At 46.7% G+C, this 13,542-nt stretch overlaps 3 protein-coding genes across 3 annotated transcripts; all 3 read left to right on the forward strand.

Annotated features, from left to right (window-relative positions):
* The first annotated feature begins 4,202 nt into the window (after positions 1–4,202).
* LOC119365336 (protein unc-45 homolog A-like) lies at positions 4,203–7,016 on the forward strand. Its single transcript, XM_037630956.1, has 4 exons — positions 4,203–4,512; positions 5,331–5,519; positions 5,846–6,671; positions 6,758–7,016. Exons 1-3 carry the CDS (start codon positions 4,339–4,341, stop codon positions 6,323–6,325), a joined length of 843 nt encoding a protein of 280 aa, XP_037486853.1. The 5' UTR covers positions 4,203–4,338; the 3' UTR covers positions 6,326–6,671; positions 6,758–7,016.
* A 1,111-nt stretch (positions 7,017–8,127) lies between these two features.
* On the forward strand, positions 8,128–11,115 carry LOC119365337 (uncharacterized protein At4g15545-like). Its single transcript, XM_037630957.1, has 9 exons — positions 8,128–8,502; positions 8,579–8,647; positions 9,538–9,591; positions 9,700–9,775; positions 9,866–9,934; positions 10,031–10,273; positions 10,358–10,400; positions 10,477–10,555; positions 10,652–11,115. The coding sequence occupies exons 1-9, from the start codon at positions 8,233–8,235 to the stop codon at positions 10,742–10,744; spliced, it is 996 nt and encodes a 331-aa protein (XP_037486854.1). The 5' UTR covers positions 8,128–8,232; the 3' UTR covers positions 10,745–11,115.
* A 356-nt stretch (positions 11,116–11,471) lies between these two features.
* On the forward strand, positions 11,472–13,028 carry LOC119361081 (UPF0481 protein At3g47200-like). The gene has a single exon (XM_037626456.1). It carries the CDS (start codon positions 11,472–11,474, stop codon positions 13,026–13,028), a length of 1,557 nt encoding a protein of 518 aa, XP_037482353.1.
* The last annotated feature ends 514 nt before the right edge of the window (positions 13,029–13,542 follow it).

Raw genomic sequence — 13,542 nt, forward strand, 5'->3', positions numbered from 1 at the left:
GGGCGAGGGGTCTCGGGGTCTCGGGCGAAACAACTGCCCGGACCCTACTGCCAGGGGCCCTGACGGTAGGATTGACGGTAGGATGCGACAGAGGGGGGCGGCGGCCGTCTCCGCGTGCTGACGTGGATTAGTACCCTACCGCCAGGTCCCCTGGCGGTAGAGTGTCTAACCCTCCCGCCAGAGCCCATGACGATAAGAAAAAGGTCAAATCTCGAGAAAAAAAATCAATCAGGGACAGATCCTGAATTTATATGGGAAAAAAAGTCGGAACATGAAATTTGGCCTCGCGGGGCGGCTGGAGGTGCGAAGCCTGCAACCACCTGACTGCTCCGTGAGACCATGGTGCTGCACGGGCGCGCAGTTTTGGCCATGCTGTGCGCATTTCCTGGGTGGGTGGCGTGGGTCCAAGGGGCTGCCTGTCGCGCGGATTGATGGCGCCGGCACTCTAGCAGGTGTTTGCCGCCGAGCCTCCAACCGCCAGGCAACAGCACGGGCAGCGGGATGGTGTGCGGCGCGAGGGAGGTCCGAGCAACGTGCGTGGCCGTAGCCGTAGCCGCCGCGTTGCGCAACAACCACCAACCCCCGTTGAATTTGCCCGTGCGTCACGCATGGAACCACATGGTTGGTGCGACGAGTACAGGTGTTTCGTGCCGTCGTATCCCTCGGTGGACATATCGATCGGTGCCGTGTTCCGCTGACCTTTTTTGCTGCCTTCTTTGTAACGCTTGCTTTCTCTCATTTCCTCGGTCGGCTCCCTTTCTCGTCTCTAATGATTTTGTAGGAGCGCAAGTGTTTGTGTGTCATATTGCATTACACAATCCACGCACGTGCAGGCCTTTTAGGACAAAGCATATACTCCCTTCATTCGACCATGTAGTGCACTCGCGCTTTCCGATATCCATGTTTGACCGTAAATTTGATCAACGAGACTAACTGCGCCGGGAGCAAAAATACGAATTCAGCGGTATAATTTTTGCTCCTGACGAGTCGATCTTGTTGGTTCAATTTACGGTCAAAATTGAATCTTGAAAAACGCGGGCGCACTATATTGTTAAATGAAGGTAGTGTACAAAAAACAAAGGGATCTCTTCTTATCTTTGCTCCTATAAAAGACTCAGTTGGTGATGATGGTGTGTCTGTCATCCGTCATTTCTTGCCATTAGATCTGCATCTAACGACTGTGAGGTAAGTTGTGGCGCTTTTGCAACAATAGCCCACTTCTCTGCTTCAATTTGCAGAAAACCCTTTATTATTTTATAAGAAACCACATCTCTCCCTCGCCTCATCAAAACAGCCTGAGAAATATATTTTGAGTGAAAAGTAATATATTTTTAATGGTATATATATATATATATATATATATATATATATATCAAAACAAGAGTGTTTTCTTTCAATTTTGTGAACAAGTACTATTCTACTTTGTATTCGTTGCAACGCACAGGCACATTGCTAGTTAAAGTCAGTTGTTAACTATAATCAACCGCATTTTTAAGGACCCAACACCATTATAAAACGTCATCTGAAGTACAAAACCAAATCTCTACTACTTAAAAAGAACGTAAGGTTCCCATTTCACTTTTTTTCCACCTCCCCTTCGTTCAACCTTCCATGTATATGATAATCAATCACCTTAATATACTTACCTTCTGAATCAATTCTACTTTAGTTTACTTACCAAATTTCTAATCAAAATATAAGGTAACTCACAGTTAGAATTTGATGAACATTTATTTACACAGTTGCATTATAATTGACAGGTAAATCACGAACTAGCGTAATAGAATATTTATATCCTTTGCAACGCACAGGCATTATTCTAGTATAATAAAAAAATACATTGAGGCCGGACTATCAAATGAACGATGTCACCGCCAGAACAAACCGATAACGCGGTGCTCTCGCTGCACCCGACCGGGTCCAGTTTGATCTTGTTGACGACAACTGAAAAGTTTCGTGCATGTGCACCTAGAGACCGCGCAGGCGCTATTGTCAAACCCTTGAATCGGTCCGAATCACCTGACACAGGAACTTGTCGACATGTCCGCACGATGAGAAACCCTAAGCTCGTTATCCCGAGAAGACGACAAAAATCCACGCCGGAGGTCCGTGATTCTGTCCCACCGGAAGACTTCGAGGTGGATGGCAACTCAAGAGACCATCTCGACAATGAAGCGCCGGCGGCCGCTACCTCCGCGAGGACCACACAATTCCCCACAAGCCTCATGGCGGTAAGAATCGCCACAAGAATGAGGGCAAGACAATGAGACTTTCTTTCATGCCAACGAAGCCACCATCGTCTCGTTTGAGTCGATAATTGGAGACAAACCCTAAGCTATCCGTACTCATACCACTAATGGCCCGAGCCATGGGGTCTCGGCCCTCTCCCATCGTCGGAGCGACAGACACAGAAAAGGGGTCCCGCAGTCAACGCCCATGAAGTGGATAGATCAGCCGCCGGTCAGTTCGCCTTGGTCGCGAGAGCATGGAGGAAAAACACCTCGCCGATATGCCTATTTTGGCCCCTTTTAAGTAAGCATCTCGCTTCAAACAAAATAAAAATAAAAATGGTATAAGGCAAATATTCCGTAATTAGAACACGAGTGCGTAAAATGCTTTTACAAAACTTTAGCTTACAAATTGCCTATTTATTTTAGAAAAGATTTATGAATAAACCTAGCCAATACTGGTTTTTTTTTTGCCTAAACCCCTCTTGTCAAAACATTGATACAAAAAACACACCATTTCCGAGTTGTTAAAATTTACAGATTTTTTTTTTGCATACAACCTACATTGTAAGTTACATAATTTGTTATGCGAGAATCATCTTGTAATTTTGTGCCAATCATTTTATATTCATGTTCTTTACAAAAAGATAGTCGATGTTAAGTTTCTATCAATCCTTTACATCGGTAAAGAAAAAAGGATTCTTAATTTTCAAAACTTAAAAAGTTTGACTTTTGCTATCCATATGCCCATTCTCTGGATAGCACTTTCCGACACCATTATAGATGTACACGGGAATCGCAAATTCAACATGTATAAGGTCAATTATCTGATATTAAAAATAACTTCTCTTGTAGAAGGGCAACAATCAGTATTTGAAAATGCCCCAAAACAATAATGTAACGTCCCCCTTCCATAGCACTACCTCTGCTCGAAAAAAAGAGACTTGAACTACAAAAACGTCTTACATTAGTGTACAGAGGGAGTACATACTGACCGGGTGTGGATTTTCATAACCTGAATACATAGGATCTCGTTTTATAAAACTTAGAAAAATTACATTATGATCATACACGTAAGTACAAACCTATCCGCATCATTGTTGTGATAATATACTTCATTTGCATTATGTGAAAAATCAAATGTGAACACAAGTTACACAGTTGTTTTGTAGTACTTGTGTAACTCAATTTGTGATGTTTGTACAACTCATGAATTAAATGTGGGTTACGTGTCACAAAAATTATCCAATGATTTCATATTTTAAAAATGTTCAGCGGTATAACTTTTGTGTCATATAACTCACGGAATATTGGTCTAACTGATAGTCAAAGTAAAATCTTGACAAATGGGGAAGCTTTAAACTGGAACCGCCGAGGCATCATATCTTCGTACGAAAAGTAAGAAGGATAAGTTACTGCCCATTCTTTATGGTTTCCAATAGGCAGTGAAGTTTGGTAGGAGGGATGGCATTTGCAACTTTTCTTTGCCGGCAGTTTCTTCAGACATGCATGATATTTTCTTCAGAATAGCATGACAGTTTCTTCATAGAAACATTTTTTTTTTCTAAAAACTGTCACTGTTCGATCTCGCGTCGTAACTAAAACTGTCATCAAAATGTTTTCGTTTGTCGTCCCCTCCCAGAGAACGTTAGCCAGATAACAATTCCGGTGTTTATGTGTACATTCTTCTTTTTTCTACTTTTCCAAAACTTGAAAATACGCTTTCACCCGGATTTTTTAAACAACACTAGATCATACGCGCCCACAGTTCTTTTAGCATTTTCTCACACCAACCACCTAGGCACCTACCACAAGCTACAACCTGGGGTCGGACTCGGAAAGATCGAGGTTTTAGAGGAGGGGCAATTCCGTCAATTCCCAGAAAGAGTAAAGGGCGAGACAATCTCGGCCGTGTTCCTCGCGGCCGCGGGCGGGCAGCAGCGCCCGACAACCCGCTATCATCCGTGCACGTTCAAACGCCTTCAAATCTCCCCAGCGCCCGACAACAGCTCATTCTCGATTCCCCTCGTTAATATCCCCCAAATTTCACGACTTCTCCTCCCCAAATCAAGCTCCGGCTCGCTCGGCCCCAGACCGCGGCCGGCTATCCATGGCGGGGGCGGAGGCGGTGGAGAGGGCGCACGAGCTCTACCGGGGCGGCCGCCACCGGGAGGCGCTCGAGCTCTACTCGGCGGCGCTGGCGGCGGCGCGGGGCCCCGCGCAGCGCATCGCCCTGCACAGCAACCGCGCCGCCTGCTACCTCAAGCTCCACGACTTCCACAAGGTCTCGTCCCCCGGGACCCCGGCTTCCCTTTGCTGATTGCACTTGTCCTGAATTGATTTGACTCTGGGTAGATTCCGGATTTCCGGTGCGGCGCGCGCCTGGGGGTGTCGTTTAGGGTGAAGGTGCGGTCTTTAGCCCTGTGGGTTTCGAGATTTCCGCGAGCTTGTGTGCTTTAGGGTGCTTGAATCGCTCTCTTATCATGATCTTTGTGGCCACGGCCACGATGTACTAGCACAACTCATGAATCGTACCCTGTTTACCGTTGTGGTTGTCTAAATTTGGCTGACCTGCTGTTAAATTTAGCGCTGTAAGGGGTATCAAAATCCAGTTTACTGTCTTGACTGAATTGGTGAAGCTGCCAGGACAAGTAATACCTTGCTTGGTTGTTGCTTTCCCAAAATTAGCAGACGTGCAGAAGATAAAAACTGAACGTGTACATGGCATTTCCGATGTACTAGCCAACAATGCATAAACCATGGGCTTGCGAAATTTTTAACCGTGTCTCAGGCTCTGAACCATCTAGCACTTCTGTGAAGCCTGACTGATACATCTGACCAACTGGGTTTTGATATTGAATGGACTGTTTCTATGGAGACATTTTATTGTGGTGTAAAATGTGAAATTTCGTTGAGTAGTCAAGTATATCTGCATTGATGATCTAGTATGTGCATGAGAAACAAATGTGCCCTGTTACGATGCACACTGTTGTTGTGTATTCTCTGAAATAAATACTCCTGACATCATTTATTGTACCTTTTTTCTATGTTATCACCATGGTTAGCAACACTGAATTTTCTTCTTTTATGATAATCTTATAGGCTGCAGAAGAGTGCACATCTGTTCTCGAGTTGGATACCGAGCATACTGGAGCTCTCATGCTACGTGCCCAGACTCTTGTCACTCTAAAAGATTACCAGTCGGCTCTATTTGATGTGAACCGGCTAATTGAGATAAATCCATCCTCTGAAGTATATCGGAACCTTCATGCGCGACTGAAGACACAGCTGGTATGCTTCTTTAACTGAATCTGTTCTGCTAAAGTCTAGTTTCTTGCATAAGCTTTACTTCGAATGCAGTGCGATCAGATGCAAGTATATAAGTACAGAGATACCCTTGAATAATTTGAATGCAAGATTTAAGGAATAGAACATGGCTTTGTTGTTATGTTGTATTCGAACATATCTTTTGTATAGAATGTTTTTTTTTTTGGCAGTTGACATCAGTGCATCAACTTCTCTCCTTTTTGTGCTGTTGGATGCTCAAACAATTCTAGCTGTTTAGTTTACTGACCAAGTCTAACTCCCTATCTTTTGTATAATTTTGAACTTCGAAGTCACTAGCTCCGATTCCAGAGTCTGAAGAGGAGTCCCTGTATACTGAAGAAGACAAAGAAGATCTGACACCAAAAGAGAATACAAAGAATGAGACTGTCGTTGTTAAGTCTGATCAACCTTCTGCAAAACTGCTTCTTGAAAATAAACCTGTAACAAAAGCTCTGAAGGTTGAAGTGCCTCCCAATCTGCCTTCTAAACCCGAGGGTGGGGTAACCGTACAAAAACCAAAGGGCCATTCAGAGCTTGATTACAAGAAACCTTTAACAGAAGCTCCGAAGGTTCAAGTGTCTCCCAGTCTGCCTTCAAAACCCGAGTGTTGGGGCATCATCCAAAAACCGAAGGGCCATTCAGGGCTTGATTACTCGAAATGGGACAAAGTTGAGGATGATTCGAGTGAAGATGACGAGGATGATGACGAAGATGACTTGCCTCGGTATAAATTCAAAGTCAGAACCGTTGGTGTGCGTACCGTGAAGTGAATGGGATCATCAATAAATAAGTTTACTCCATGATCTGTGGATAGCCGTTTGACAGCATCCCTACTAACTGTGGTCCAATCTGTTCGGTTACATCTTGAAATACTCCCTCGGTTCCTAAATATAAGTCTGTTTAAAGGTTCCAATATGGACCACATACGGAGCAAAATGAGTGAAAATATGTCTACATTCGTATGCAGTCTATATTGAAATCTCTAAAAAAACTTATATCTGGGAATGGAGGGAGTACTTGGATGAAGTGTTGCCGATTGGTGTTTGTTTAACTGAAACTCAACTGTGGGTGAAGACATAAGTACCCGCTGCTCTCGCCTCGTGCGCTGCAGCTCAGGTAATTCTCACAAATTCTTTCAGATCTGACTAGATTTTGAGTTGCGGTTCATGTGTTGGCTCGCTAATGTTCACATTATTATGCAGGTTTCTGGATCTGGAACCTTAGCAGAGGAAACAAGTCTGGAGTGAAATCATGTTTTCAGCGCAACCGTGGGATGGAGCACAGCATGCAAATCCTGTAGGGAGCCCCTCTAGATTCAAGCTAACAATCTTAGTCCGTAGATTGCAGTCTCTGTACATAGATTGCGCATTCATCGTGTATAAAAAGCTTATTTGTGTCTGCCCCAAGACATTGTCTCACGATTTCAGTCAGCAAATTTGATGCTAATATTTCATGATCCAACCAATACCGGTTCCTTTTTTGCTCAACTGCGATGAATGTGCTGATTAGTCGCACTCACACTGTAATTAGAAAAGTTTCTGCCATGCTACCGCATTGATACCCGGATATTATGAATAAATGCTATGATTTGATTTGACTAAAATCATCCATACCAAAACTTCCATGTCATGACCAGAACCGCACTTTTTTTTTTATTTATTGCCATCAGCAGTGATACTTTTATGAATAAAGGCGAAAGAATAGTTCGCTTTGTGCTCACCGCGCAGCTGCGTGCTTTCCTCAGGCCGCCCTGCTGCTCCTTATATAGCCTCCCTCCGCTGGCCGCTCGCATGGGCAGGCGAGTGGTACTAATCTCCACTGCGCCCTCCTCCCCGCCGTGCGGCTGTGAGCTTCTCTGGGACAAATGGGCCAGGCCCGTGACAGCTCCACAATTATGGACCAGGCCCGTGGCTAGAGAGCTTCTTCGCTAAAGCAGAAGTAGCCCAGTGCCTATGTGCCCACCTTTTCTTTTCTGAAAAAAACCCATACTGCCTCCTTTTCTTTTTGCGAATATAAACTTCCTATTTTTAGGGGCTTTTTGGCATAAACTGCTTGCCAACAATCGAAGAAGATTTTGCGCCATGCAAGAGCTTTCAAAATACCAATGGCCATCAATCACATCAAATCAAATCATATAGTCTTTCCTACCAACCCTTATTTATCTTGTGGGTGCGACTGCAAGTATGGCACTAATAGAAGACCAAAAAGACAAAAAAAAAGAAGTTCATTAAACCTTTGTAGAAAGCGTGAATACAAAATTATACTCCCTCCGTTTGAAATTACTTGTTACAAAAATGGATAAAAATAAATGTATCTACAATTAAAATACATCTAGATACATTCATTTCTTAGATGAGTAATTCCGAACGGAGGGAGTAGGTAGAAAAATGGGCAAAAGAAAAGGAAGCCAAGACAAAGCAGGCATGGAAACCGTGTTTTCTCTTAGAGAGAGCAGCATGGAAAATGAGTTGGAACTCCAACAGTATACAGCTGCCAATCCACATCACATCCCAAAAACAAATATACTCCTACTAAAAAATTAGAAGGAGAGAACGCATCGTTAGAAAATTTCCAGCCCTGCCCCTCCCCGGCGCCGGCGACCACCGCCGCAGCCGCCACCTCTTCCAGGAGCGCCGGCGTCGCCCGTCCGCACCCGGCGGCGGCGGCGGAGGCAGCGATGGCGAGGCAAGAGGCCGTGGGGGCCGCCACGGGGGTGGACTTCCACCTGCCGGACGAGATCCTGGCCGTGATCCCCACTGACCCGTACGAGCAGCTGGACGTCGCCCGCAAGATCACCTCCATGGCCATCGCGTCCCGCGTCTCCCGCCTCGAGGCCGACGTCGCGCGCCTCCGCAGGGACCTCGCCGACCGCGACCGCGGCGAGGCCGACCTCCGCGCCCGCCTCGCCGACTCCGACGCCCGCCTCCTCGCCGCGCTCGACGAGAACGTGCGCTCCTGTCGCCCAACACGTTTGCTGCCCGTGAAATTCAGATTTGTGCTTAGGTGGTCGTGCTTGATTGCAGGCGAAGCTGGTGAAGGAGAGGGACACGCTCGCCCTGACGGCCAAGAAGCTGTCGAGGAACTTGGCAAAGGTGCGATTTCCCATTTTTGTACATATCTTTAAGCTCCGATCTTAGTGGGATTTCTCTGATTTCTTACTAGGATGTTTCATTATTAGAGTGTAGGAGTATTTGTATGTGAAACCTGTCAATTTTGATTAGAAGCGTGGATTTTTAGACTTGTAGTGTCTGTTTAGTAGTACAAACCTAGTCTAAAGCCTTGTCATGTTAGTTTCATTTGTCTGTTTATGGTTCTGATGTGGCTTCCAATGCCCATGATTATTGGCCATGGCGGAGGTGGAGTCGAACACTCCGCATTTCATGAAATTGGATGGAATTTGTCTTCCTATTGCTGACTGCTCTTCCACAATTTTTTGTGAGTTTTAGTGTCACTCTGTTGGAAGGTTACAGCTTTTGTTTGACTTATCAAGGTTGCACAATGAAAATTTCACAGCATCAATCAGCTTAGGCTGGACTACGAAATCCTGATTGCAAGTCCTGTTAGTTCTGTCAATTTCATTGTTGCAAACAATTCGGTACAGTTTTACTTGTATAGGGGCTTCAACTAAAAATGGGCCATTAAGCGATAAGGTGATGTGGCTGGTAGACTAACTTGACTTTGTTGTGCTCATAGTGAACCCTGTGATGGCTAGATAATTTTGAAAAAAGAAATTTAGAAGACTAAGCTACTAAACCAGATTTGTGGCGATTGGTTCAAAAGAATTAAAACAAACCCGTGACTTTACTGTCGGTTACACAATTCTGTAACTCTTGTCTCCATTCATCTCAATGCTTGGTATGAGCTTACAAGGGAATGCTAATTACCATTAACTTGGTCATAATTCTAATTATCCAAATCAACATCAACATTTTTTTTTTGCTTGCTAGTTGACAAATTACTGAAGTACTTCTGTTCTTCGCAGTTAGAGGCATTTAAGAAGCAGTTGATGAAATCGCTGAGTGAAGATAATTTATTGGTGAGTATTATCAATCAATATGTTCTTTCCCACTTACTCAGATATTTCTAGTTTCGGTTGTGCTGGTCTTTATTGGTGACAAGTAACATTACCTGCAAAACTGCACAGCAATTGTCAGAAACAGGTGAAGATCGTGATGTAGATGCAGAAAATAATGGGACCGCTCGAATTCCTTCCTGGAAAGGTGCTGCTCAACCTCAAAAGTTTGAAAACTTCTGTTTAGACAAAGTTTGTGTCTTTTCCTTGATTTCGTATTGAATACTTGAATTCACAGATGAAGTTTCAAGCAGTCACACCTCTTCAAATACTTCCAGCAGATCCACAATCACCGAATCAGCCCAAGGTGTCATTAGTTAACTCTTACTGTTGAACAACTAAATCGTAACAAATATTACATTTTTTTCCGACTGGCAGTTGCTTACTATGGAAGTATTCACAGGATACCAGTTCTCAATCACACCATATGTAGCCCCCCAAATAACTCCTGGTTCAACACCAATTATTTCATCCTCTAGTGGTTCCCCACTAGCATATTCAACTGGTCCATCCACTCCGAAGTTCTATTCTGGTCCAACATCGCCTACAAGATCACGTTCTGAAGACCAATCGGCATTTTCACCATGGAATGGATCAAGTCATCAGTATTCAGCCCCTGTCTCTCCTCAACGCCGCTCATTTGCAGGTCCTACACAGTGGATTATCAATGGGGGCCTGCTATATTCATCTGGGATAGTTCCTTAACATGTTTGTTCTTTTATATTTCCAGGGCGACCTCGTATAGATGGAAAGGAATTCTTCCGACAAGCACGGTTGGTCACTATGCTGTTTACTCTCTTTAGTAATTTATAGTTTGTTCATACTAACACTTGTGGGTACAAATACCAGGACACGACTATCTTATGAGCAATTTGGAGCATTCTTGGCAAATATTAAGGAATTTAATGCACAGAAACAATCGCGAGAGGTAGCATGGTTCACCAGTATTTATAACCTCTCAATTCATTAGTATATCCACAAAAAACATGTAATGTGATGATTTATACTTGATCAATTTCTACAGGACACCTTGTCGAAAGCAGAGGAGATTTTTGGAACAGAGCACAAAGACTTGTACATTTCTTTCCAGAATATGCTTAACCGCAACCAATCGTGAACCTGTCATAGGCTGCCGTATTTCTTCTTTTGAACAAGCTGGTTTAGTTCATCGGTATGTCTCTTCGGTCTAAACGACGGTACCATTCTGCTGGGGTAATAATTCCTATGCCAGGCCATCTGTTTCCAAGAGAGCGTGTATCGTTGGAGTTCTCGTTGATCACAAGATCATCTCCTTAGAAATCTGTGCATAGGCCATTGTAGTTTTGGTGTGGCCATCCTCAATAACATGATGTAAATGGGTATGGTCATGCATGCATTCAACAAGGAAAAGTTTCTTTTCTTTTTGCGAACAAGTGGAAGTTGAGACTGTCAGATATATTGGTCTGTGTAATTGACTTGTGAATTGAAGCTCGTTTTCAGCACATCCTATCTTTCCTACTGCACACTCAGTTGCAGATTCGTTAAGGCGTGCATATCATCATGACATTATAAAAGCCTAATAGTATGTTAATCATGGATCAAAAGTTGAAAAGGTTCCTCCAGGTTGTGTTGCATTGCACGTCGAAAAAGTCGAAATGTTTCCTCTATGGCTCTATACATTATGCAAAGCCGCATATTACGAACCGTGAGTAGACCGTTGTTGGTCTATAAAGAGGGGCGATATCTTCTGCTCGAGGATAACTGTTGCAGTCTTTGCTTCTCAACTCCTGTTCTTCTCTCTTCATTCTCTGGTGGTTAGGCCATTTGGGTTTGTTAGTTTCCAGTAGTTATCTTAGGTTGCTGACATGCAGCAAGTACCTTGGGAGTATCAGCTGGCCGTGGCTGATTACTGGAAGGGGAGGCCGGCGGCCATGGAGCCAGCAGCTACTGCATGGGTTCCCGGCCTCCCTTTGGAGCTGACAGTCGCTGCTCCTGCTGCTAGCCACGGTGATCTGGCCGTCAGCTCCAGCGGACAGCAGCACCAGCACCAGCTGGTCATGGTGGAGAGCACCACCGACCATCACCATCAGTACGAGTGGAGCGGTCCGGTGGAGGCGTTCGAGGAAGCAGCGCAGGCGTTCGAGGACAAGCTCGGCAGGACGGAGACGAAGATCCACCTGTTCCCGGCGAGCATGGTGGACCTCGCCGAGCGGTACGCCGCGTCCAGGACCGTCTCCATCGGCCCCTACCACCACGGCCGGAGCCCCGCCGTCCTGCAGATGGAGAGCACCAAGCACGTGGCCTCCTGGCACTTCGTCAGGGCCTCCGGCCGCCCCGTCGAGGAGCTGTACTCCGCGGTCTGCGCCGTCGCCGACGAGGCCCGCGGCTGCTACGACGAGGGCAGGGTGCGTGGTCTCGCTGACGACGACTTCAAGCCCATGATGTTCTTCGACGGCTGCTTCCTGCTGCAGTACCTGCTGTACGCGTGCACGTACGGCGACGACAACGACGACGACGAGGGGATGGCAGTAGACCAGGCGCTGAGGAGCGCCTTCAGCTCCGACAACGACCGCATCTTCTCCGACGTGGTGCTGCTCGAGAACCAGCTCCCGTGGGTGGTGGTCGAGACGCTCATGAGCTTCTTGCCCGCGCCCGGTCTGGACCTGCCGAAGCTCGTCGGACGCGTGAAAGGCTCCCTGCAGGCCCGGCAGGCCCTCGACGAGAAACCGCCCGCGTGGGACAGCAGCTACACGCCGCCGCACCTCCTCGGCCTCCTGCGGTACTACATCGTCGGAACCGGCACCAAGCTCTCGCCCGAGTCCTCCCGCGGCCTATCCGAGAAGGCCGAGAAGGTGTCCATCTCCGTGAGCGCCGTGGAGCTCGCGGAGATGGGCATCCAGCTGACGGCCACCAAGACGGGGGCGGAGCTGAAGGAGATGGGCGTCAAGAAGGGGCTCCTCTCCGGCGAGCTCTTCCTGGCGCCGCTGTCCCTGGACGACGCGAACGCTTGGTTCCTCGTCAACATGGCGGCGCTGGAGCTGTGCACGACGCCGGACTTCTCCGAGGCCGACGACGAGCGGTCCACCGTGTGCTCGTACCTCTGCCTGCTGGGCATGGTGACGGACCGCGTGGAGGACGTGCAGCAGCTGCGCACGAATCACATCTTGCAGGGGGGAGCGGGGCTGACCAACGAGGACGCGCTCCGCCTCTTCATCAGCCCCGAGAAGCACCTGCGCCCCGGGAGATGCTACCTCCGCACCATGCTGGAAATCGAGAACTACAGGGTCCATAGGCCGGCGAGGACTATGGTGTACAGGTTTGGCTACAAGAACATGAAGACTATCATCAGCGTGGTGACCATCGTCGGCGCACTCGTCGGTTTGCTCGAGGCAGTCAAGCCGGAGGGTGTAGCCGGAGGGTGATGGTAGGTGAGCAGGGCACGGTTCCTCCGGCGACAGCGTCGCCGCCCCTTGCTTGCTTCCGTCACGTGGGGTGCGTGAAAGGAGGTCGGTCTGTAGGGCGTGGAGGATTGCGGGTATGGCCTTCGAGGAGGCCGCGGTGGAGGTGAGCTCGTTGAGGTGGCTCCGCCATTGAGCACTACCAGCAACCATGTGCTTATGTGCCAAAGCATATACATGAGGTCCTAAAGAGCAACCTTTTGTTTGATGATGACCACAGCTCATTGCATTTGAAGAAAAAATTAAACTAGGCCGACGAGCAACGTGATCTACAACTTTGTTAATTAATTCCTGGATCATGGCGTGCTTTTAGTATTCGATCGAGTAGCAATGGATATATATACCTCGTATCCCTTTTTCTAAACTTTCCAACAAAGCTGAGCCTTCTCTTTTCGATGTAACACTAGTGCAGAACCGGACTTTAGCGCCGGTTCGTAAGGGCTTTTAGTGTCGGTTCTACAACCGGCACTAAAGAGTG

Source organism: Triticum dicoccoides, chromosome 2B (assembly GCF_002162155.2).
Source record: "Triticum dicoccoides isolate Atlit2015 ecotype Zavitan chromosome 2B, WEW_v2.0, whole genome shotgun sequence".
Taxonomy (NCBI): Eukaryota; Viridiplantae; Streptophyta; class Magnoliopsida; order Poales; family Poaceae; genus Triticum; species Triticum dicoccoides.

Coding starts and splice junctions, on each gene's coding strand:
- LOC119365337 (XM_037630957.1), top strand. CDS start 8,233: ATGGCGAGGCAAGAGGCCGTGGGGGCCGCCACGGGGGTGGACTTCCAC. Junction 8,503..8,578: donor TCGCCGCGCTCGACGAGAAC/GTGCGCTCCTGT, acceptor GCTTGATTGCAG/GCGAAGCTGGTGAAGGAGAG. Junction 10,401..10,476: donor GAATTCTTCCGACAAGCACG/GTTGGTCACTAT, acceptor TACAAATACCAG/GACACGACTATCTTATGAGC.
- LOC119365336 (XM_037630956.1), top strand. CDS start 4,339: ATGGCGGGGGCGGAGGCGGTGGAGAGGGCGCACGAGCTCTACCGGGGC. Junction 4,513..5,330: donor AGCTCCACGACTTCCACAAG/GTCTCGTCCCCC, acceptor ATAATCTTATAG/GCTGCAGAAGAGTGCACATC. Junction 5,520..5,845: donor CGCGACTGAAGACACAGCTG/GTATGCTTCTTT, acceptor TGAACTTCGAAG/TCACTAGCTCCGATTCCAGA.
- LOC119361081 (XM_037626456.1), top strand. CDS start 11,472: ATGCAGCAAGTACCTTGGGAGTATCAGCTGGCCGTGGCTGATTACTGG.